The sequence below is a fragment of the Zymoseptoria tritici genome, chromosome 7 (genome assembly GCF_000219625.1).
Source record: "Zymoseptoria tritici IPO323 chromosome 7, whole genome shotgun sequence".
Lineage (NCBI taxonomy): Eukaryota > Fungi > Ascomycota > Dothideomycetes > Mycosphaerellales > Mycosphaerellaceae > Zymoseptoria > Zymoseptoria tritici.
The window spans coordinates 1,202,530-1,223,811 of NC_018212.1; the positions used below are offsets into that span (position 1 = coordinate 1,202,530).

Genomic DNA, 21,282 nt, shown 5'->3' on the forward strand with positions numbered 1-21,282 from the left:
AGAAGGTGGAAGACATCTAGACAGCAGTGTAGCATCAGCAACATGACGGGATTCGATCTCACCTTACACTCATACGGTACTTCGAGAGGATTCACTGTGGTCAACATACCTCCCAGGAAGTCCAGCCTGCACTCATTCAGTCCGGATTGACGACAAGAGCTGTGAACAATTTTCTGAGGAACAATGTCGAAGTGCTTGATTTTGAATTTTGTTTCGAAACAAGTTCGAAGTATAGACAGCCGCCAACGCCATCGCTAATGCTCGGTGGTTGCTTAGTTCTTGTGGTGCGTGCCGCGGTGCATCATGTCGCGCGTGAAGGCGTTTCGCATGTCCTGGCCTTGGTTGACTCGGAAATCGCCATAGTGCAACCCGCATCTGGTGGAGACCCAGATCCAATTCTTGCCCATGCAAAATCCAGCCTGCGATCGCCCCTTTCGCTCTTTTGCGATTGCTTGTCCGTTCTCTTTGACCACAAACTTCCCGTCTCTCCGATTTATCGCCCTGGGAATCCACCTGGTGGAAATCCACGACCACCGGGAGGAGGCTGGAAGCCAGGAGGTCCGCCGAAGCCTGGTGGGCCACCGCCTGGTGGGAAGCCTGCAGGAGGGAATCCTCCAGGTGGGCCTCCTCTGCCTGGGAATCCCGTTGGCGGCGCGCCTGGGAATCCAGCACCTGGGAAACCTGGTCCACCAACACCAGCCGCTGGTCCTTGAAGACCAATTCCTGCACCTCTTCCAGCTGGCTTCGCAATGCCTGGACCCGCTGATACTGATGGTGAAGCGCCTGCACCAGCAGCGTTTTGTCCGAGTCGTGCAGCCGGGTCCGCGGGGGGTGGTCCGTCGACTGATGCTGACACAATTGTCGCGCCTCGCACAATTGCCAATCCAAGCGACCTCTTCTCCTCCGTCTCCACCATTTGTCCTCCAGCACTTGCGCCTGGCGCGCCGCCCTTTGCCTTGCGCTTCACTTTTCGGAACTCTTCACAATCGGCGAGGACGAGGTTCATGTGCTGTAGAGAGTCAGCGCGAAATTGCAATTGAGGCATCCAAAACTCCCACCTTGTCGAATGCCAGCATCTGGCCCACCAGTTGTCTCCCATCGTTCAATGTGGCTCGCATGCGATAGTTGATCTAGAGAGTGCGTGAGTGATTGTCATATATGCACACGATCGCGGAGTAGACTCACGAAGCCTTGCTATGATCAATATCAGCGGACTGCCTCTGTCAACGTAGGACTCTATACTGTAGAGTTTTTGAGGATTGGACATACCATCTTGCCCTGCTTGTTCGACGCCATCCTGGAGTGCTGGCGCGCCTAGGCACGACTTGATGAATGAAAATATAATTCTTTCGGGTGCTTGATATTGCGTATCGATGAGCGGAGTAGGAGTGAGGCCAGGTCAATGTGAATTCGCGCGGTAGAATAATGTTTCGGCGTCTGTCGCATGCATCGCGAGCTTCGAAGTTCCTTCCTGCTGCGGGTCGATCCGTAGCGTGACTTGGCGCCGGAAGTCGACCACACTGCTTTTCGATCTCGACGTTGAACTTTGACTTCACCATTGCTCTACTAACCACACCACTCCAAGGACCGTGAGGAAAATACCAGCACAATGGTGAGTCGAGTCGACCCATTCCCTGCTGCAGCTGCTACAACGCCAGCACCTTGACCAGCGCACATGCCGCGCCTCGAAGCGATGGACCGGGACACCAGCTAATCCCAATTCCTCTCTTCACAGGCGTCCTCCAGCACCGACAAGTCCGCCAACCCCATGCGCGAGCTCCGCATCGCAAAGCTCGTCCTCAACATCTCCGTCGGCGAGTCTGGTGACAGACTGACCCGTGCCGCCAAGGTGCTCGAGCAGCTGAGCGGTCAGACACCCGTCTACAGCAAGGCCCGCTACACCGTCCGCACATTCGGTATCCGCCGTAATGAGAAGATCGCCGTCCACGTCACCGTCCGCGGCCCCAAGGCGGAGGAGATTCTCGAGCGTGGCCTCAAGGTCAAGGAGTACGAGCTCCGCAAGCGCAACTTCTCCGAGACTGGCAACTTCGGCTTCGGTATCTCTGAGCACATCGATCTCGGCATCAAGTACGACCCGGGTATTGGTATTTACGGAATGGACTTCTACTGCTGCATGTGAGTTGGAATGAGAGAGTGGGAGCTCCAGGGCTGAGCAAAGTACTGACCATGCCATGCAGGACCCGCCCAGGTGCTCGCGTCACCAAGCGCCGTCGGGCACAAGCCAAGATTGGTGCCTCCCACCGCATCAACCAGCAAGAAACCGTCAAGTGGTACAAGAACCGATTCGAGGGCATCGTGAGGTAAACTCGGTCACGAAAGTGATGAAAAGTCGAATTCTTCTGCCTGGGAAAATGGGAACAGTCGAGCGAGCGGAGCATGGATGGATGTGGAATTGAGTAGCGAAAGAGCATGGCCGTGGTGGATGTTCAGATAGCGACACATACACGGCCTATCGGAGCTTTCTTGACGCAGGAGCAAGATCAATCCACAATGGAGGCTTCACCACAGATGTGACTTGCCGCTTAACCATTTTGATCGCTGCCTCATTGCCACGATTCACTCTCTCGTTGTAGGGTGCAACTGCTGTAGCTGCACCACCATCGTCAACCAGGTAAGTCGTGCCTACAAGTTCGTGGTGCTTTGCTCCATTTGTGCCATGTTCGTAGCATTGCAGAGACACATCGTTGGCACCGCACGCTCAAGGCAGCGCCAACACCCCAGCGATAAATCAAGGTGAAGTACCTCCACTTGGTCGGTGGTCAACAGCGATGGTGACAGATTGATCAGATCGAACGACAGCGCTGTCGATAGCTTGTTCACCAGCGTGGTTTTCTTTCACCACAAATCTGACATGAGCTGAGTTCGCTCCCATTGCTTGTTGGGCATTCCCATACAGAATCTCGGAACAAATGCTCAACAATCGAAGTTTGCACATTCATGCCCTTCGCCTATGACCGCACTCCGATCGTCGCGCCTTTCACACCGCATTACCCTCATCAGCCAGCGTCATGCTCTTGATATGCCTCGAGCTACGCGAGCTTGGGCCCAAGCACCTCTCGATGATCAGTAGTAGAAGCATTCACTATGCATAGGTTAGCGAAGGCGATTGTGAAGCTCGAGACTCTCCTCACCATCGCACCACTCTCGCCCATATGTACGTCCCTTTCTCGTAGTCCCACTCCTCCAAAGATCCGATACGCATGGCCTTGCCACCATACAAGAGAGCTACGGACGGATGATGGGGCAAGTTCAGCAGCTTGAGGATCTTCTGCTTCACTTCATCAACAGTCTCTGTGGGCTCACAGCCGATCGTGATGATTCCTGTGCCCTGCCATTTGAGGATGATTCTGAGCGTCAGAGTGAAGTCTGTGGGATCCCAAACGTCGAAACCCTTGGTTGTCTTGTAGTCGATCCTCTGCACATCATGAGCGATTTTCACCTCTCTTGTGAATATGACCGGAACTTCGTCGCCGTAGTCCCAATCTCTGTTATCTCGTCCCAGTAAGGTGTGCCATGTGAGGAAGCTATCTCCAGTATGAGTTGCAAGGTCCTTGGACTTCACGGGTCCGAAAGCACGTCGGACATTCGCATAGTCGACCGGAGGCTGGCAAGCAAGCATTCGTCGCCAGCTTGCCGAGTCTCTCTTCAAAGCTTTGCCAAATGACTCGAAGCTCTGTCGACTGCCTGCTCCAGGAAAATATCGCAGGGACATATGAAGTCGGCGCACTTGTCGGCGGAAAGGATTGTTGAAGACCACCGTTCGTTGTGTGACGACCTCCATATCTTCATCGTCCTCAACGATACGGTCGTGATCGTCGCAGTCGCAGTCGCAGCTGCAGTTACAGCCGCAGTCGCAGTCAAGGCAATTATTGAAGAGATCGCAGCGACAAGCACATTCGCAGCCGCATGCGGCGCATGCGACAGCTTCGTCCTTGAACTCCTCTGCACTTCGACCAGCGTCCCTGACTCGACTCGACATCTTCTGGTAAAAGTCCCCCTGTTCCCAAAGAATAGGTCCTCCCGGCAAAGGCTTGAAGAACAGCGCCTGCTGCAACCTCAAAGAATTGTCGATTATCGCCTTCCATTGCTTCGAAACCCGCTGTGCATTCACCAACAAGTCCTTGATCCGCATGTGAAGAAGAATCTTCACGGCCAGATGTGTGAAGGCGAAGACGTCGTCCAGGGAGCCACCACGTCGAGGTTGTTTCTCGATTGCGGTTTGGTCCAGCCTGTTGGCGGACGAGCAGATGAGGTCTGGCGTGGCTCTTTCCGTCATATCATCGTCTGACATGGACCATTCCGAAGCAGTGTCCTCTGTCATGGACCAGTCTGACATGGCATCTTGCGGCGGGACCTTGGCTGAACTCAGCAGCGCATCACGAAAGGGCTGAAGAGAGGGATGGGCTGTTTGCGGTAGGTCCATGGTAGGTATGATTTGCGTGCGATCGAGCTGATGACGGTGCGTGGGTCGTTTCTCCGGTCGAGAGCGATGAGGGAATCTTGCTCGAAAGTGTGCTCGCGGCGGCGATGAAGAGGAATTGTGCTGGCGGCAAAGAGGAAGTGAAGTGAAGTGAAGTGCGAGACATCGGATTTCAGGCAGCCGCGGAATCGTGCTCCTTCTCCTCCCAATGCGCCCTTGCGGCAATCTTGCATCGACCTCACTCCACGAATGCGGAAGGCAATATGAACACACTTACCTTTCCCCACGATGTTCTGACACAAGACCGGCCTCACTGGCATCAACACGACTTACCCACCGCCGTCCACCATTGAAGGCGGAACGAGATAGTCAAACTTTCCATTCGCCTCGTCCAAAATGGCCGAGAAGGTATATCATCCAAGCAACAAGCTCGCCAAACCCAGCTGCCGTGCTCCTTTTGCGTCAAAAGAGGGTATCCAAAAGTCCACCGCATGCTTCTCATCTAGTCGAGATAGACCGGCCGTGCATAGGAATGACCAAGAGCAGCGCGCTCCCCCAGATCGTAAGACACATCCCATCCTTTACAATGCTCGCTCCTCAGTTCTCAATCCCAATATGCACATTCTTCTCACCCGGAGGAATAACCTTCTCCTCCTTCTCACCCTTCAACGTCGGCAACTCAGTAACAGCCTCCTCAATAATCCTCAACGCAGTCTGGATCTCCTCATCACTGATAACAAGCGGCGGCGCCAAACGAATGATATTCTGGTGGGTAGGTTTCGCCTGGGAAGAAGAAGAAGTATGGTCAGCGACAAGGTCTCTTCGATGCGAGATCTTCAGTGCTCGACCTACCAAAAGTCCCTTCTGCTTCATCAACATGCACAGGTCCCACGCGCTGTGGCCGCCGGTCTTGGACTCGTCGATCACGATGGCGTTGAGCAGGCCTTTGCCGCGGATGGTGGTGATCATGGGGTCGCGCTTGGCGATTTCTGCGAGGCCGGCGCGGAAGACGTGGCCGAGACGTTCGGCGCGCTCGACGAGTTGTTCTTCCTCGACGATTTCGAGGGCTTTGATGGCTACGGCGCTTCCCAAGGGGTTGCCTCCGTATGTGCTGCCGTGAGTGCCGGGCTCGATTGTGAGCATGACCTCCTTTGAAGCGAGGACACATGATACTGGGTACATGCCGCCGCTGATGGCCTTGCCGAGAAGGACCATGTCGGGCTTGATGCCGCTCCACTCGTGGCAGAGCATCTTTCCTGTGCGTGCAATACCAGTCTGAATCTCGTCGCAGATGAGAAGGACGTTGTGCTTGTTGCAGAGCTCGCGGACCTTGACTAGGTAGTCCTCATCTGGCACGACAATGCCTGCCTCTCCTTGAATTGGCTCCACGAGGAACGCAGCAACCTCTTTGCCGTGTGCCTCCAACGCCGCCTCCAACGCCTTGACATCGTTGAATGGAATCTGCTTGCCAGTCGACGGGCATTCAGCTCCTACGTTTGGCAGGTATGGGCCGTAGTTCTCCTTGCTCTCTGGATCCGTCGACATGGTGATCGCCGCAAATGTCCTGCCGTGAAAGTTCTCCGTCACACTGAACACCAACGCCTTGTTTTGCGGAATGCCCTTGACTTTGTATCCCCACTTTCTTGCCAGCTTCACTGCCGTCTCCACCGCCTCTGCTCCGGTGTTCATGGGCAATACCATGTCGAAGCCCATCATCGAGGTGATCTTTTCCGCGAATTTTGGGAAGACATCGTTGTAGAACGCTCTGCTTGACAGTGTGACGCGGCTCGCTTGCTCAATCAGCGCTTGAATGAGTTTTGGGTGGCAGTGCCCTTGGTTTACGGCGGAGTAGGCGGAGAGGAAGTCGAGGTAGTGTTTTCCTTCGGGATCCCATACAGAGCATCCTGAGGCTTTGGCGAAGACGATCGGGAGAGGGTGGTAGTTGTGTGCGGCGTAGGCTGCCTCTGTCGACATGGCCTGCTCTGAAGAGGCGGCATGGTATGTTGAGGTGTGGCTGCCGGGCGTGAATGTGGTCGCTTTGGCGTTCAGTGTACCGTTGGCATGGCCGTTGGTCTGCTCCTCGATCGCGATGGGAGCCATGGTGGAGTGTGTATGCTGGGTGTTATGTAGTGCTTGTGGAGGAGGTCCGTCAGTCGTCACAGGTAAATTATAGAGTCAAGCGAGGGGTATAGAAACAGCGTGTTGAGGGGTCGTTTGGAAAGAAACAGGGTCTGCGGGCCTGGATATTCTCTTATACTTTCTCCTTCCTCAGAAAACACATCCGATTTTCTCTGCGGCGTGGCCGAGATCTCATTATCCAGACCGGCGCACTGTAGCGGTCACGATATGGCTAGTTGACCGCTATGCGCAGGTTCACGCGCTCGAGTTCCGTTAAGGACAGGTCGTTGCGAAACGCGCTTCATCCTGCTTATAGGGTCGACTTCGTATCATGTGCCAATGACCGATGAGCGGCTAGAGGCGGCGAGTTGATGGGTATTATGTAACGCGCAATTGGCTGGTGCCCTGGTCTTTGCCGAGAGACCATCTTTCCTCCTTTCGCGGACATGCGCTGGAGACTCACCGCAATCGGTATTGTCGATGCATATATGATTTCTGATCATCAGCTGACACATAGTTCTATCGGGAGCACCTTGCATTGCATCCCGAATACTGGAACGCTTCCCTCGACGTGCGAGACGTGAGAGCAGGCCGGCCCCGGTCACGATGGAGGACATGGCACACCACAGCAGATTGTCGACGCTGCCAAAGTCTTGAACCTTGAATTCGAAGCACACCGAGACCTATTCCGATCAAGTGAGGTCCATACTTGGGAGTACATATTCGCGCCTCCGAACGGCGAGGAACTGCTGTGCAACACGTTCTGGTAAGTACCGCATCTGACCTTATTGATTCTCCTATGTCCGGCGTCCTATCGAATCCAGGTCACATGTACAGCAGCATGCTACCTCCTACGACCAAGCTTCCTTCCACGAGCCACAACACTCACCGGCAATGCACAGCCGCATGTTCTCTTTGACCAGAGCCTTGGCTGAAGTTGGCGAGAAAAGTTGGCCCTGAAGGCTGGAATTGATTGGTCGCTGAGCAAGGAAGGAGCGAAGGATCGACCTGCTTCCTGCTGCGCCCTGTGCGCCTGCCGGCGGTGCTCTTTATAGATTTCTTTCCACCACTACAAAGAAGTGCCTTTTCGCAGCCGCTTGGCCGACATCTTTTATTCACGTCGAGACTTGAAAACATCATTACAAGCACAATACAACTGCACTCACACGGGCAAAATGGCGACACAAACGAACACCGCAGGACCTGAGATCGCTGCTCATCAGCCGAGCACTGTACAAGAAGCATTCGATCCGAAGGTCGAGCACCACCCCGAACAATACGGCAACACACACGCGAGTCCATACTACGCGCCTCCGCAATACTCGGAAACAGCGAACACGATGGTCACTCCACTTCACATGCTTGGCGAACATTCTGCGGAAGTCGACTGCCCATTCTGCCAGCGACGCGCAATGACAAGAGTCGGAGAGGAGCACTCCACCATGACTTGGTGAGTTATTCCCAGTGCACTTTTGCACTGATTTAAAGCTAACATCACCCAAGGCTCTCCGGCGTTGTCCTCGGTTTCTTCTGCATCTGCCTGGCCTGTTTGCCATGTATCGCACATTCCTGCCAGGAGATCGATCACTACTGCGGGAACTGTGGCAAGCAACTTACTCACCGTCCCTACGAAGGACAAGTCCAGCTCGTCGGCGTTCCACCTGCCGCCATGGTTCCTTCCCAGTATCCGATGACGCAGGCCATGCCACCGCAGCACCCGCACCCGACACAGCACGAGCCTCAGGCGCAGCAGGCGCAAGAACCGCAGCTTACGAGGGAGGAACTAGAGCAGAGGGAGCTTGATGCACACAGGGCGCAACAGCAGGAAAGCAGCCGGCGGCGAAGTGATGAAAGTGCATTGTGTGGATTTTAAGCGTACTTGAGCGCGATTGAACTTTTCTCGGGCCCACATTGCACGGGCAGAGTAATGACGAGTTTCCTTCTGTGTTTTCCGATCCTTCTATTCGGAAGGCACGATACCTTTTACAGCATCCTGAGGGTATGACAGTGGCGCTCTCGCTCTCCTCAGCATTTGAAAAGCATTCTTGCAAGGCAGGCCACAGCACTTGCACTGTTTTCATAGCACATGAATGCCACACGCTGTTACTGGCCGAGATTTCATTCACGCTAGCTTATGGCTGCATTCTCGTGGAATGTGATCAAAGCTGCTTTACCATAGGGTTGGGAGTGGCTGTGAGCAGTCGATGGACATCTCAACTTGTTCCGCAATGCACGACTTGCACCTCAATGGCTTAGATGTTCGACAAGATGTCGCTACAGCTCTGTCTCCTGCGTCAACTGAGCCCGGTTCAAAGCTCACCAGCCGGCAAACGTGGTTGGAGAAAGTTGAGATGAGGTCCGAATCGCCCTTGTACTGCAAGGTCGGCTACCTCACTCAACCGCCTTCGATCATTGGTCGGACAGACCTCGAAGCTAGCTCATGTCCTCCGGCCGCCATAAAACCACGACCGTAACCCAGCCACCTCGTCCTCCCACGAACCTCACTTCCTCTCCATTTCGCACCACCTCCCCTCCTCCAACCCATCCTAGCCTTCTCAAAAGCAATGCTCGACATCGAAGACACCGGCACAGCCCAAGTCCTCTTCAAAACCTCCAACATCACCGCCACCTGGCTCGCAACCGAGGACCTCTCCCTCCTCGAACTAGCCGAGAAAGCCGGCCTGAAACCTCTTCACGGATGTCGGAGCGCCATGTGTGGGACTTGTGAGGTCAAGGTCCTCAAGGGCCAGGTGTATGGGCCGGAGGGAGAGAAGCCGCAGGGGATTCTGATTTGTCAGAGTCGGCCGGCGACGACGGAGATTGAGTTGGAGTTGTAGAGGAAGGATGCGATCATTGCGTGGTTTGGGTCGTGCTTCATGATGGACGGTTGTATGCTCACGATGGCCAATGCTAGCTTCAAGTTGTGTCAAGCTTGACAGGTGCAGTCGAGGGCGGTCAGTGTAGCCTCAAGGCGCTCTCAATGGTGCATCACTGCATCAGAGACCACCGATTCGCAGTGTCGAGCTGGTGTCAAGGTCAGCACGCTGGCGACTGTTGCTTGCTTACAAGCACACGTTTGCAAAGGCTGTGCAGCTGCCGGTAACAGTCTGGTCACTGTTTCGATCAGAAGCCGGCGGCACGATCTGTACCTCGATCATGGAAGAACTGCTTGGATGACCAACCCAAAATACTGCAGCAATCTACGTCGACAGCATCACACTGGTCATGCGCTATGCGAAATCGCAGCAGCAATTCTGTCAATGCTCATCGGACATGTTTTACAGGACCACAATAGCAGTGCCAACAATGCTAGTCCTTAATCCTCATGCATCATCTTCCAAGTACCCAAACCCTGACCCTATCAACCCGCCTAACGAGTGGACTCGCATGAAGTACCACCATGCTGGCCCACTCTGCGTCACGCTGGGTGCACCCGAGCGCTCGATAGAACGATCTGTTCCGCAGTCAAGTCGATCGCACTAGCTGACGTTCGCGGCACAGAATTGTAGCACAAGGCGTACGTGCAATGTCATGCAATGCCGCCGAGATGAAGGATACCCAGATTGTTACTTGGCGGAATGAAATCGTGGTGAACATTGTGGGCGCTGTATGCACAACGCACGAGTGTATCTAGCACATCAGTCGTTCGAACGAGATCTCTCCGCTCATGCACACCACATCATGCAACATCCGAACTCTCCGTCCAGCATGGAGCCCAAAAGGTGAAAGATGATCCTCTACTCGAGAATCTCCTCCGTCTCCTCCAAAATCTCCTCGGTAATCTCCTCGACCACCTTGCTCTGATCCGCGCCTTCCTCCTCAGCAATGACCAATGCATGCCTCTCCTCGCTGAGGTCCGGCAGGCCCAAATCTCTCCGCTCTTCGAGAAGTTCCTCCTGGGTGCGTTCGCGCCATGCGAGCCACTCGTCGAGTTGTCTGCGGCGAGCCTCGATGATGGCCTTGTCGGCAGTGCTGCGCTTGGCGTTGTCGAGCTCTTCGAACTCCTTGGCGTACTGCTTCAGGTTCTTGCGGACGGCCTTCATCTCCTCCTTGCTGATGAGGCGCTCGGGACGTGGGCGCCATGTCCACTGCTTGAACTGCTCGATGGGCTCCTCGCGGAGAAGTTGGCCGGAGAAGTTGTAGAGGTGGTATCCGTTTTCCATCTGCGAGCTGTTAGTGGGTGGTAATGTGCGCGGTGAATACGATGATACGTACTCGGTGCTTCCAGACACTGGCACTGGTGGCGACGAATCGACCACTTGGGTCCCACTCAATGTCTGTCACGCCGTAGTGGTCCGCAGTGTTCATGAGCTGGAGGTTAGCAGTGAGGTCCTTCTCCTTTTCGTCAGGTGTGCCCTCAAAGTCAAAGTCCCAGAAATCCAAGTCGAAGCTCTGCTGGCTCAGAACAGTGGCAACAATGACGAAGCGACCGTTAGGGCACCAGTGAATAGCGTTGTTGTTCTTCTTGTCGACTGTTCGGATGAGCTTGAAGTTTCCAATTTCGCGTCCCTTGGCCTTTTCAGGCGCGAAGAATGAGACTGAGGTCTTTGGAGGTACAGCGGAACCGACAGGTACCTCGCCAGTTGTGATGAGAACGAAGCGGTTGCCCTTGGGTTCCCATGCGAAGTTGATGACAGTCTCCTTGAGGTTGTCCACGACTTCGACTGGGACACCCTTTTCTTGGACACGGAAGATTTCGAGGTTTGTGGCGAGCGACTTCTTCGACTTGCTGTGGCGGTCGACCTTGACACAGACATATGCGGCTTCGGACTGCCAGTGGAGCTTGGCATCGCTGACGTTGAAGAGATTTCGTGTGCGGACGACCTCCTTCGTGGGAACGGTCATAAGACCCACCTTGGCGGGATTTGAGCCCATTTCAGGAGTCCAGTAGCAGAAGAGTTGTTCGTAGTCGGTGACGCTGGCGCGCTGTGGGTTCGCAGGAGCCCATTCGAAGTCCACAACACCGTCAATCTTGATGCTGGTCTTGTCGAGGAGGTTCATGCGGGGAAGTTCGTAGACACTGATGCTTTGGCCTTCGTTCAAGCGAGCGACATACTTGGCATCAGCAGACCACTTGAACGCGGGCCACTGAATCTTCTTCTTGATCGGGTTACCGTCGGGATCGACAGAAGGGCCAGGAGAATCGAGAGTAACGAATGAACGAAGAGGCTTGCCGGTAGCAACATCCCAGATGATGTAGTTCTTTCCGTCCTCCTCAATCGAGAGAATGGGGTTGGTCTCGTCCACCTCCATGGGACGGTGAGACCAGGTGGTGATGTAGCGTTCGTCCGGAGAGAAATCGACAAGGTTGACACCAGGGTGCATGAATCGCTTTTGTCTCGACCAGTTCGGACCTCCCCAGAGTTGTACACCCTGGTTGTGCATCGATGTGAGATATGTGCCCTTTGGTGACCACTGGACGAAAGACTCGGTCCAGTGCTGACGGTCGACGACCTGATCCGGTTGTCCTTCACGCTCGTTCCAGAAAACACCCACGTTGTCACCACGGTACATCACAAACTGATCTCTGCCCTCCTCATCTCCCAACCACCAGCGCAAGTGCTCCTTCTCTTCAAACTCGGGAATCTCGGGTGCGCGGTAGGTCTCATCGATTCGTCCTTCTCTTCCGAATCGCTCGATGTCCGTGAGTTTGTTCACGGCAATGGTGTGCTTCTTGTCCAGAGGAGTGGCGTGCAGGGCCTTGACCGCAGCGGCGGCTTGCGCAGGTGTTTCGTACTCGACAAAGGCGAATCCCTCGGAACTTCCAGTCTCCTCGTTGATTGGCATGAAGACATTCTCCTCCTTCGTGCTGCCGACTTTCGTCAAGCTGCGGAGCAAGAATTTCACCAGCTTTCCCTTGCTGTCGGCCGGCACCTTGGGCAGACCATCAATCACGATAAATGTGTCCAGACCCTCCTCCATGTGCTCCTCATATTGTTCCTTGAGATCTAAAGGGCATCGTATTAGCCGCACGCTCACTGCGGAACCGCGCATGTTCCAGCCTACCTGTAAAGTCAATCTCCTCATCGTCTTCGAATTCCGTCTCCGGGTCTAGTTGTTCGAATGAAGGCGCCATGATTGCGGTTGCGATCTGTGGCGAATGTGTTGGTGGGATAGGCGTAGTATCTTGGGATCGCGCTTCCGTCCGCTAGTCGTTGAATCTTCGTGGATTTTCGAGAGCGCCAAGTTTTGAGCCTGAATTCTGAGGCAAGAACGAGACGATCACATGCAAGCTTTCAACTCACAGAGACAAAGGGAGCGAGACTTTAGATTCATCGTCCAATTGCTTGTTGAAACACATTCTCACGATCACAGGAAACCCACAGAACGCACTTATACTACATGTCGTGCTTCCCAAATGGCATTCCCATGACGATCGCACCAACGTACAACACATGTATGTACAGATAGGCAAGCATGAGTCTGATAATGAGTCACAGAAGCAACCTTGAATTCGCAAGCTTTCTTTCAAAAGTGTCCAGCAGGCTGTGAAGTCGCCTCTTCTCTTCATCATCGCCAAAGATCGAAGGCACAGCCCGTCGCGCGAGTTGAACCAGATCGTTCTGACTCAAGCAAAAGTGCTGAGCGGCAAGCAGATACTCGTTGGACACAGGACTCCCGAAGATACCCACATCATCCGTCTGACTTGATGTGAGTGAGGAGGTGCAAGCATGATGTAGAGATTAACTTACACTCAATGCGATTGGACACTTCCGGGTATACCACTCTCCAAAGTGATGATCTGCAAAGCCTCTGTTCTTACCTGGCAGCATTTTGGCGTGCACGTTGCAGCTGAGACAAAGCTCCAATCCAATGTTCCTTCTTTCGATCTCCTTTACAATCTTGGGAGGAACGTGTATAACATGGCCTATGCGATCCGGCTGCATCGCTAGCAGCGTCTCGAGCTCAGCGTCTGAACTGCTCTCAGGAATCTCGGCGAAATGTAATGCTATGTGGAAGCCTTCCTGCCGAGCCCGTAAGAAGACCTCCCGGAAGATGGACACGTCTCCTCTCAAAGGGTTGCCGCAAAGATCAACGCCGACTATACCGCAGCCTCTTTGGCGATATCTCATCGCAAGTTCAAGTACTTTCTGTGCCTGTGCGATTGTGTTTCTTCGGTCGATAGAGAGCATCAAAAATGTGCGCATGTCGTCTTCCTCACGCGAGAATTCTGCAACCGTATCGAGCACGGTTTCCACGTAGATCTCCTTGGACAGTCCAGTTGCGAGTGCTTCTCGGGGAGTGGTCCTCAGTTCAAGATACTTGACACCATCGTTTCGAAATGCTTTGAGAACTTCTCTGGTTGCGAATGCTACGGCTTCTGGAGTGTTGCATAGATTGTAGATATATGTGTCGAAAACCTTGAAAAAAGAGAAGATGTCGTGATGGGCTCCCTCTGGGCGGATGGCCGTGAGAGGGTCGGGGAGGTCGGACTTGCTGTCTTGCCAGATTCGATGGAGCATCTCTGGACTTATGCTGCCTGTGAGATGAGCATGTAGCTCCACCTTTGGCAGAGCTCTGGTGAACGCAGCGTCTGCCGGTCGGGCATCACTTGATGTGAACATGCTCTCTGTATTGTGCGTGGGCGAAAAGCACGCGTGGAGGTATTTGGGCAGCCGCGGTCTTCAAAATCTGATTGGCGTCGTCTCGTGACAATGGATTGTTTGGACGAGGTGAAGAAGGTTCATGCCGGAGAAGTGATCCACACGCCGGACCCATCTCCGTCCTAAGCGGGCTCCATCATCGTCACACGTCCAGATTCACATCTTCGACCTTCGTCCACCGCTAGACACTTCTACATTCCGTGCATGCGCCGAACATTCGCAGGTGCAGAGTCCAAGGTGAACTCTCGCAGCAGAATTACCTACAATTGTCACAATACTGCTAAAGTCGGAGCCTTGCATATTCGGAGACTTCTGCCGGCCCAGCCACCGCCGAATGCCGTTCCACCTGCACCGAGCTGCATTCACTTCGAGACATCGTCTAGCGACAAGGCAGCTCCGCCGCGCAAACAACACCAACCCGGTGGCAATCATCAGGCCTTGGGCAGCATTCTCGCTGTTCAACGATCTCCCTCGTAGGTCTTGACCACCCGGATCCGTCAATATGGCGTCGCAACGTGAGTACCTCCACCTTCGTCCAATGTGCATCGCGCACGTGCGAGGATCTTCGATATCAGCCGGACTTTGTCAATAGCCATTTACTAACATATGTCTCTCCTAGTCGCGCCCGAGCAGGCCGCTTCATATAGCGCGATCATCGACAGGATTCTCGCAAAGTCCGACCTCAATACCGTCTCCGCCAAAAGCATTCGCAAAGGGCTCCAGGCCAAAGTCGACTATGACCTCGCACCACAAAAGGTAGGCTTTTGAGATTAGGAGTCGCTGGGGCGAGTGCTGACCATGTCACCTGCGCCTTCAGACGCTCATTACAGCGCTTATTATGGAGCGGTTCGACAAATTCCAGTCCGGTAATGGAGTGACCGCGCCAGAGCCAGCTCCCACCGCCAATGGCATTACGAAATCCGCGAACGGCAACGATGCTGCTTCATCCGCCGCAGCCTCACCGCCCGTAACTGGTAGCAAGCGGAAAGCTTCCTCGGAGAGCGACCTGAGCGATGTCAAGGACGATTCGCCGGTCCCGAAGAAAGTGAAGAAGAGCAAGGCACCTACATCGGGCGACGTTGAGTCTGACGAGAAGATGGCAGCACGTCTGCAGGCCGAGCTCAACGCTCAGACGTCCTCGAGGGCTACACGTGGAGGCAACACAAAGCGCAAGACCCCAGCAAAGAAGGCAACGAAGAGCAAGAAGAAGAGCGCGGCCAAGATCGGTGCGGAAGATGACTCGGACTTGGAGGGAGGCAGTGGAGTGGAAAAGCCCGAGAAGGAGAAGAAAGGCGGCTTCCATGTACGTTCACTCGCAACGACGTGGCGCTTACATGTGACAATGCTAACAGAACATGCAGAAACCAATGCATCTCTCCGAGCCGCTCGCGGCCATGCTCGGCGAAAATCAACTCTCTCGGCCACAGACCGTCAAGCGGATATGGGCCTATGTGAAGGAGCGCGACCTGCAGGAGCCCACCGACAAGCGGCAGATCAATTGCGATGAAGCGATGCGGGCGGTCTTCAAGAGCGACAAGGTCCACATGTTCACGATGAACAAGCTTCTCGTGCAGCATCTCTGGCCGGTGGAGGAGGCAGACCTGGTGGCTGCAAGCTGAGGACTCGGCGAGAAAAAAGGTCAAAAGGATGCGATCAAGGATGTATAGGTGCATATCAGGCATGGAGAGGCAATGCGAACAGCCACCGGCTTGGACAGGGTCACGAGCATGGTCTGATGTTTGATTTTCGAGATTTACGGTCGAGCTTGCGCTGGAGATGGGTCGATTGGGTAATGGCATGGCGCAGCTTCATCGGATGGTGAAGGGGATATTTGCTTTTACTCTCACGAATGTATCGTTGCGCAATACGCGCACTTGGAATCAATCGACATATCGCCGTTGATTGTATTCCATAGGTAGTATCAAACTGAATACTTCCAACATACTGTGCCCATCTCGGTCAATCATCCCAGGTTGTCCTATGACTTCGGCCAATCTCGCTTCAGGTGGACCACCTCACCTCCTTTCCATTGCCTCCAAGCTACGCCATTGATCAGAGAACACTCACCCGAATGCATCAGCCGTAAATCCCATCACACACAAAGCGATCACAACCGGTCTGCGATCATGATTCTCAGCGGCCTCGAAATCATCACCCGATCACTTGTCCGCAACCTCCGCAACGCAGCCCATCAACAACAACCCTGCGGCGTGGACCTCACTCTCCGCCAAATCTCCAGATGGAACTCTCCCGCCACGATAGACTTCGACAACACACATCGAAAAGCCGCCGAGACAATCTCTTTGCCTTTCGATGAAACCACCGAAAGTCAGAGCATAAGTCTCCAACCAGGCGCCTATCTGGTCGACTTCAATGAGACGGTCAAAATACCTCTGGACTGCATGGCGACTGTGTTTCCCAGATCTTCGCTGTGGCGATCAGGAGTGAGTGTTACCTCGGGCGTGGTCGACGCAGGTTATGAGGGAGGAATGGGAGCACTTTTGGAGGTCAAAAATCCTGCTGGTGTGATTTTGTTCAGGGAAGCGAAGTTGGCGCAGATTGTATTCGAGGAGATGAAAGGCGCGGTGGAGGGGTACAAGGGCGTGTATCAGGGTTCGACGAGGAGTGCAGGGCAAGGAGGAGTGGGGTTATGAATGATGCTAGATTGAATGATGCTACATTATGTTAATGCTAGTGACGCTCAAACTCCAACATACGCTCGGAAATTGCATGCAGAATTGTATCAACGACCAACACAGCGCTCTCATTACCACCTCAACTCTCGTTGCCATCGCTCAACGCTCAGTTGTACGTGCAGCTGGGGCGGTACGGAGTGTAGTAAGCCTGGACCGTGACGTCGACGCAATCCTTCTGTTGATAAGGGTCGTCGTTGGTGAACCAGAGTGTGTATTGGTCCTTCTCCGCGCCGGTCGGGCAAGCCTTGGCCGAGCAGCCGTTGAAGGTCACGTATCCGGTCGTTGGATCGATGTTGAACGGGTCGCGTTCGGTATGAGGGGGCGCTCCAACGTCGCCAGTGGTGTATCCGACGCTTCCTTTGTTGTCGACGTACAGCATCTGGGTTGGGCCGCCCTTGTTGTTGTAGAGTTTCCAGGTGTGATCGTCGCGGGCGATGTAGGTGGCGAAGTCGGCGTGGAAGTTGTCCTCGCAGTTCGCCTTTTGCGGTCCGCCGATGAAGATGCCGCCGTTCATGGCACGTGTATCAACGTTGGTGATACCAGGTCCGGTTACGTTGACGCCGAATGCCTGGTTCAACTGGGGAGGAGGGAAGTCGACGTGGATCCGCTGGTGCTGAGGTGCGGCCATGACGGAGGTGACCGCAGTCAACAGAGCGAGGGCGGAGTACTGCATCTTGGCTTTGGGTGGAAGTTGGATTGATTGTTGAAGGAGGGCTTTGTGTGGCTGGGTTGCGGTGCGAACGATGGGATTGCTGAGGATGATAGAACGAGTCGAAGAAGGACTTTGCGTGATATTATATATCCCAAAGCAATCCTTGCAGCGGCTTCTTTGGCGTGCACTGCGTTGGTTCCTAGCGGCAACACGAATTCGCTCCTGGATTTAGCGACAGAGTGTCAGAGTTGTTGAATTGTTCTAGGAGTGCGGAGTGCCTGCTCGCTGGTGGGTCTGGGCTCGGCTTGCATCATGAAGTGACGATGTCGACTGGGGTCCATCCATGCTCGCTTCGTATTTCTCCGCCACTCGAGCGTTGTGTTTTGGTACGCCACGGACCATACCACGACGTTGAAACTTGAAACTCGTCCGATCCGACCTGTCAAACCATGAAGATGTCTCTTCGGGGCGCTTGGGGCGACGTTATCCATGCCAGAAAACGTGTTAGTGTGAAACGACATGACCGGGCCGGACCAGATGCAAGGGTGAAGGCTAAGTTTAGATGCCCAGCCACAATATTCGAGGACCAGCCAAGCTGCCTATTCGCAGCAGTGAGCTCGTGTGATGCAGGGCAGCAATGCTTGAATGATGCTCAACGGACTGTCAGTGGGTTGGGAAGACACGGATTCCTCGACTTCCTGCAACAACGCATTCAAATACATTGACCCGATTCTCGCAACGATGCCAGGAAGCACACATCGAGGTCACCGCTATTCCAGACCGCTCGGAATTGTTGGAGACTAGCCACGATGGGCATGCTTCCAGCATATTCTTGCAGACCGTCGAGTTGACTGATGACTTTGACTGGACGAGCTCAGACGCTTTCCTTCGTTCATTCGTCGCCAATGTCGGGTTGAAGCCTCCGGGCATAGCTGTTGAAGCGGACTACCATGGTAGTAGTGATTCCTTCTTTTCTTTCAAGCGCCGACCGGGCGTATCGATGTTGAGGCGTACTCCAGTGGCTGCAACGAGCACTTGAATGGGTCGCCGCTCGCCATGTGAGAGGAGGTGAGAGGAGGTGGAGTCGTGTCGTGCCCCAAGACCATGTAAGGCACATATGGAGTTCGTTCGACGACGTTTGGCACGTCGGTCGGCAGGATCTGAAGGAAACGAAGGATGAGCAGAGATCGCCTATCTTTTTAGTCTCTTTTTGATCACCATCGTTTGAACTGACCTCACCTTATCATCAGATCTCGTTGCAAGGCCACGTCTCCCTCGTCGCGAAGCAGTCATGGTATACTCACTACCTGCCCGAGACGGCAGCGCTTCGCATCAGGCGGTGAGAGTGGTCGTCGCCGTTGCAATGGCCAACCTCGCAGCTCACCGGAGCAGAGGTATCATCGTCGACAGCTTCCATCGCACGAGCTTCCACCTCGGCCACAAGCGATGATATTTCTGTCGAGCGAGGACGATGCATCAATGTCCGACAATATGTCAGCGCCAAAGGGTTCATTCGCAGCGCGCAACCGCAATGCCACAAATTCCGCCGCCTGATCTACAGTACGCGCCTCGTGAACATGAGGAGAACAGATCGCTTATTGAGTTGCACGCGATGCGAGATCTTGATCTTAAAATGCTCCGCCAGGCACATACACATGGCGAGTCGCGACCTCCAGCACCTTCCTGAGTTGGACGTGCTAAGGTCACTGGCCGCTGCTGATTCGCTGCTCTGCTGACAACCTTCAACTTCCGACGCAGTTTCCGGGTACCATCGACCGGGTACCATCGAACTCGCAGAAAGCATACTTTCCTCCAAAAGCTCTGCAAGCACACTAGGCTCTGGAGTCTCAGCATGAACCAGGGACGCGCGGCCTGAACCACTTGTCGATGACTTGCGACACATTGCTGCATCCGTCGTAGCGTTCCTCGCTACGAGCGAATCGGAACAGTTCGGTGACCATATTCTCGACTAGCGTGGCATGGCTCCGCCCTGGATTCTTGGCCGTTGCTTGTTCACGACAAGAGCCAGTGCTTGATCTCTCCAAGCAATGGACGCTGTGGCTGGCTGAACAGGTTTCCGCGACAAGCAACGTATCGAATCTCCTCTTCTGGATCCAGATCGCCTCGTATACTCATAACGATGACGGCGTAGTTGTGGTCGCCGACTGAGCCCGTGGCGTTTCGGACAACCACATGAGAGGAAAGTATGCTCGAACGACTCTTGCTGGTCCATGTTGGTCCGTCCTTCCTTTTCATCGAGCATCTGACATCTCTTACCTTCACTCATTGGTCCTTGCCGAGCACTTTCGGACATCTGGCAAGCATTCTTACTGGTCTTGATAAGAGACCAAAGGACACGCCAATCGCTCTCACGGGCATACGCGGTTCCTCATTGCTATACGACATCAAGTTTGCCGTATCAACATAGCATTCGCCCCCTTCTCCCGCGATGAAGGCATCCGCAGCGATCATGACGGCGCTGGCATTGGGTACGGATCAGAACTGGTGTGTCCCTCGTACAACGCTCACACAGTGACAGTACCAATGAGCTCCGCAAGCTACATGACACGACAGTGTTTCGATGCCAACGCAGTGTGCTTTACTTTGAACGTTCCGGGACCCACGGCGCAGTCAGGTTCGGGCGACATCTTCTTCCAGATGACTGCACCGACAAGCATGAACTGGGTCGGTCTTGGACAAGGATCGAAAATGGCTGGAAGCAATATGTTCGTCATGTATACTTCCTCCGACGGCCAAAATGTCACGATCTCTCCAAGACTAGGTATGGGACACGAGCAACCACTGTACGACAACGCCGCCAACTTTACACTGCTCGACGGAAGTGGTGTTCAGAATGGCAACATGACAGCCAACGTCAAGTGCAGCAATTGCAACAGCTGGAGCGGCGGGTCGATGGAATTTACCGGATCGACCGCAGAGTGGATATATGGATACAAAGACGGCGCCGAGATGAACTCCGACGCTGAAGATGCGCGCATCAAAGAACACAGCAAATACGGTAGCTTCAGCTTCAACCTCACCCAGGCAAGAGGTGGCAACTCGGCGAATCCATTCACTGACCAGGCATACACCGTCGACAACATCCCACTTGTCGCTCCCGACGAGGCAGCGTATCCTGATACCCTGTTGACGGCTCACGGCGTTGTTGCATGTGCGGCCATCCTCCTGTTCATCCTGGGCGCCATCTTGATTCGCTTGGCCAGCTTCTCCGGTCTGGTGTGGGCTCATGTCGGCGTTCAGGTCTTTGGCTTTGTCGCTTTAATCGCCGCGGTCGGCATGGGAATCTACATGGCGATGTTCGAAGGCTTTGTGGCCCACCCTATCATCGGCCTGATCGTATTCGGTCTACTCTTCGTTCAGCCTATCACCGGTCTGGTGCACCATCGCCTTTTCAAGCGTACAAATGCGAGAAGTGCCTCCTCTTGGGTCCATCTGACGACCGGGAGAAGCGTCATCATTCTGGGGCTTATCAATGGCGGACTCGGACTCCAACTAGCTGGACAGTCGAGGGCGGTGTACATCGCGTATGGTGTCGTCGCCGGCGTTGTGGGGTTGGTCTATCTGGCCGCCATCATCTTCGGAGAGAGAAAGAGGTCTAGTACCAGGTCGGACTCCAGCCAGTCGACTTCGAAGAGTGCTTTCGACGGCTCCAAGATGGAACAGTCAGGATAGGGAAAGAGCAGAGAATAAGCGTGGTTACACGACTGAGAAGACGAACACGATCTTGTTTGCTGAATCACTCGCTGTCCT

The 21,282-nt window shown here is 54.2% G+C and overlaps 10 protein-coding genes across 10 annotated transcripts; 5 read left to right on the top strand and 5 right to left on the bottom strand.

Moving 5' to 3' along the window:
• Positions 1-493: 493 nt before the first annotated feature.
• Positions 494-1,393, bottom strand: MYCGRDRAFT_74038 (uncharacterized protein; the record flags this gene model as incomplete). Its single annotated transcript, XM_003851087.1, has 4 exons — positions 494-1,009; positions 1,059-1,130; positions 1,186-1,194; positions 1,270-1,393. The coding sequence occupies 4 exons, from the start codon at positions 1,294-1,296 to the stop codon at positions 494-496; spliced, it is 624 nt and encodes a 207-aa protein (XP_003851135.1).
• Positions 1,394-1,569: 176 nt separating this feature from the next.
• Positions 1,570-2,525, top strand: MYCGRDRAFT_105216 (60S ribosomal protein L11; the record flags this gene model as incomplete). The annotated part of the gene is made up of 3 exons (XM_003850669.1): positions 1,570-1,612; positions 1,736-2,136; positions 2,199-2,525. The coding sequence occupies 3 exons, from the start codon at positions 1,610-1,612 to the stop codon at positions 2,323-2,325; spliced, it is 531 nt and encodes a 176-aa protein (XP_003850717.1).
• Positions 2,526-5,038: 2,513 nt separating this feature from the next.
• On the bottom strand, positions 5,039-6,649 carry MYCGRDRAFT_74043 (uncharacterized protein; the record flags this gene model as incomplete). Its single annotated transcript, XM_003851086.1, has 2 exons — positions 5,039-5,224; positions 5,294-6,649. The coding sequence occupies 2 exons, from the start codon at positions 6,539-6,541 to the stop codon at positions 5,039-5,041; spliced, it is 1,434 nt and encodes a 477-aa protein (XP_003851134.1).
• Positions 6,650-7,899: 1,250 nt separating this feature from the next.
• Positions 7,900-8,432, top strand: MYCGRDRAFT_44959 (uncharacterized protein; the record flags this gene model as incomplete). The annotated part of the gene is made up of 2 exons (XM_003850670.1): positions 7,900-8,009; positions 8,063-8,432. The coding sequence occupies 2 exons, from the start codon at positions 7,900-7,902 to the stop codon at positions 8,430-8,432; spliced, it is 480 nt and encodes a 159-aa protein (XP_003850718.1).
• A 1,701-nt stretch (positions 8,433-10,133) lies between these two features.
• On the bottom strand, positions 10,134-12,655 carry MYCGRDRAFT_74048 (uncharacterized protein; the record flags this gene model as incomplete). Its single annotated transcript, XM_003851085.1, has 3 exons — positions 10,134-10,722; positions 10,775-12,507; positions 12,566-12,655. The coding sequence occupies 3 exons, from the start codon at positions 12,633-12,635 to the stop codon at positions 10,297-10,299; spliced, it is 2,229 nt and encodes a 742-aa protein (XP_003851133.1).
• A 338-nt stretch (positions 12,656-12,993) lies between these two features.
• Positions 12,994-14,198, bottom strand: MYCGRDRAFT_74052 (uncharacterized protein; the record flags this gene model as incomplete). The annotated part of the gene is made up of 2 exons (XM_003851084.1): positions 12,994-13,200; positions 13,252-14,198. The coding sequence occupies 2 exons, from the start codon at positions 14,122-14,124 to the stop codon at positions 12,994-12,996; spliced, it is 1,080 nt and encodes a 359-aa protein (XP_003851132.1).
• Positions 14,199-14,362: 164 nt separating this feature from the next.
• On the top strand, positions 14,363-15,782 carry MYCGRDRAFT_100770 (uncharacterized protein; the record flags this gene model as incomplete). The annotated part of the gene is made up of 4 exons (XM_003850671.1): positions 14,363-14,678; positions 14,783-14,919; positions 14,981-15,466; positions 15,525-15,782. The coding sequence occupies 4 exons, from the start codon at positions 14,666-14,668 to the stop codon at positions 15,780-15,782; spliced, it is 894 nt and encodes a 297-aa protein (XP_003850719.1).
• Positions 15,783-16,289: 507 nt separating this feature from the next.
• On the top strand, positions 16,290-16,817 carry MYCGRDRAFT_45051 (uncharacterized protein; the record flags this gene model as incomplete). Its single annotated transcript, XM_003850672.1, has 1 exon — positions 16,290-16,817. The coding sequence occupies one exon, from the start codon at positions 16,290-16,292 to the stop codon at positions 16,815-16,817; it is 528 nt and encodes a 175-aa protein (XP_003850720.1).
• Positions 16,818-16,869: 52 nt separating this feature from the next.
• MYCGRDRAFT_105223 (uncharacterized protein) lies at positions 16,870-17,708 on the bottom strand (the record flags this gene model as incomplete). The annotated part of the gene is made up of 1 exon (XM_003851083.1): positions 16,870-17,708. The coding sequence occupies one exon, from the start codon at positions 17,530-17,532 to the stop codon at positions 16,966-16,968; it is 567 nt and encodes a 188-aa protein (XP_003851131.1).
• A 2,252-nt stretch (positions 17,709-19,960) lies between these two features.
• Positions 19,961-21,204, top strand: MYCGRDRAFT_94509 (uncharacterized protein; the record flags this gene model as incomplete). Its single annotated transcript, XM_003850673.1, has 2 exons — positions 19,961-20,000; positions 20,051-21,204. 2 exons carry the CDS (start codon positions 19,961-19,963, stop codon positions 21,202-21,204), a joined length of 1,194 nt encoding a protein of 397 aa, XP_003850721.1.
• Between the last annotated feature and the right edge of the window lie 78 nt (positions 21,205-21,282).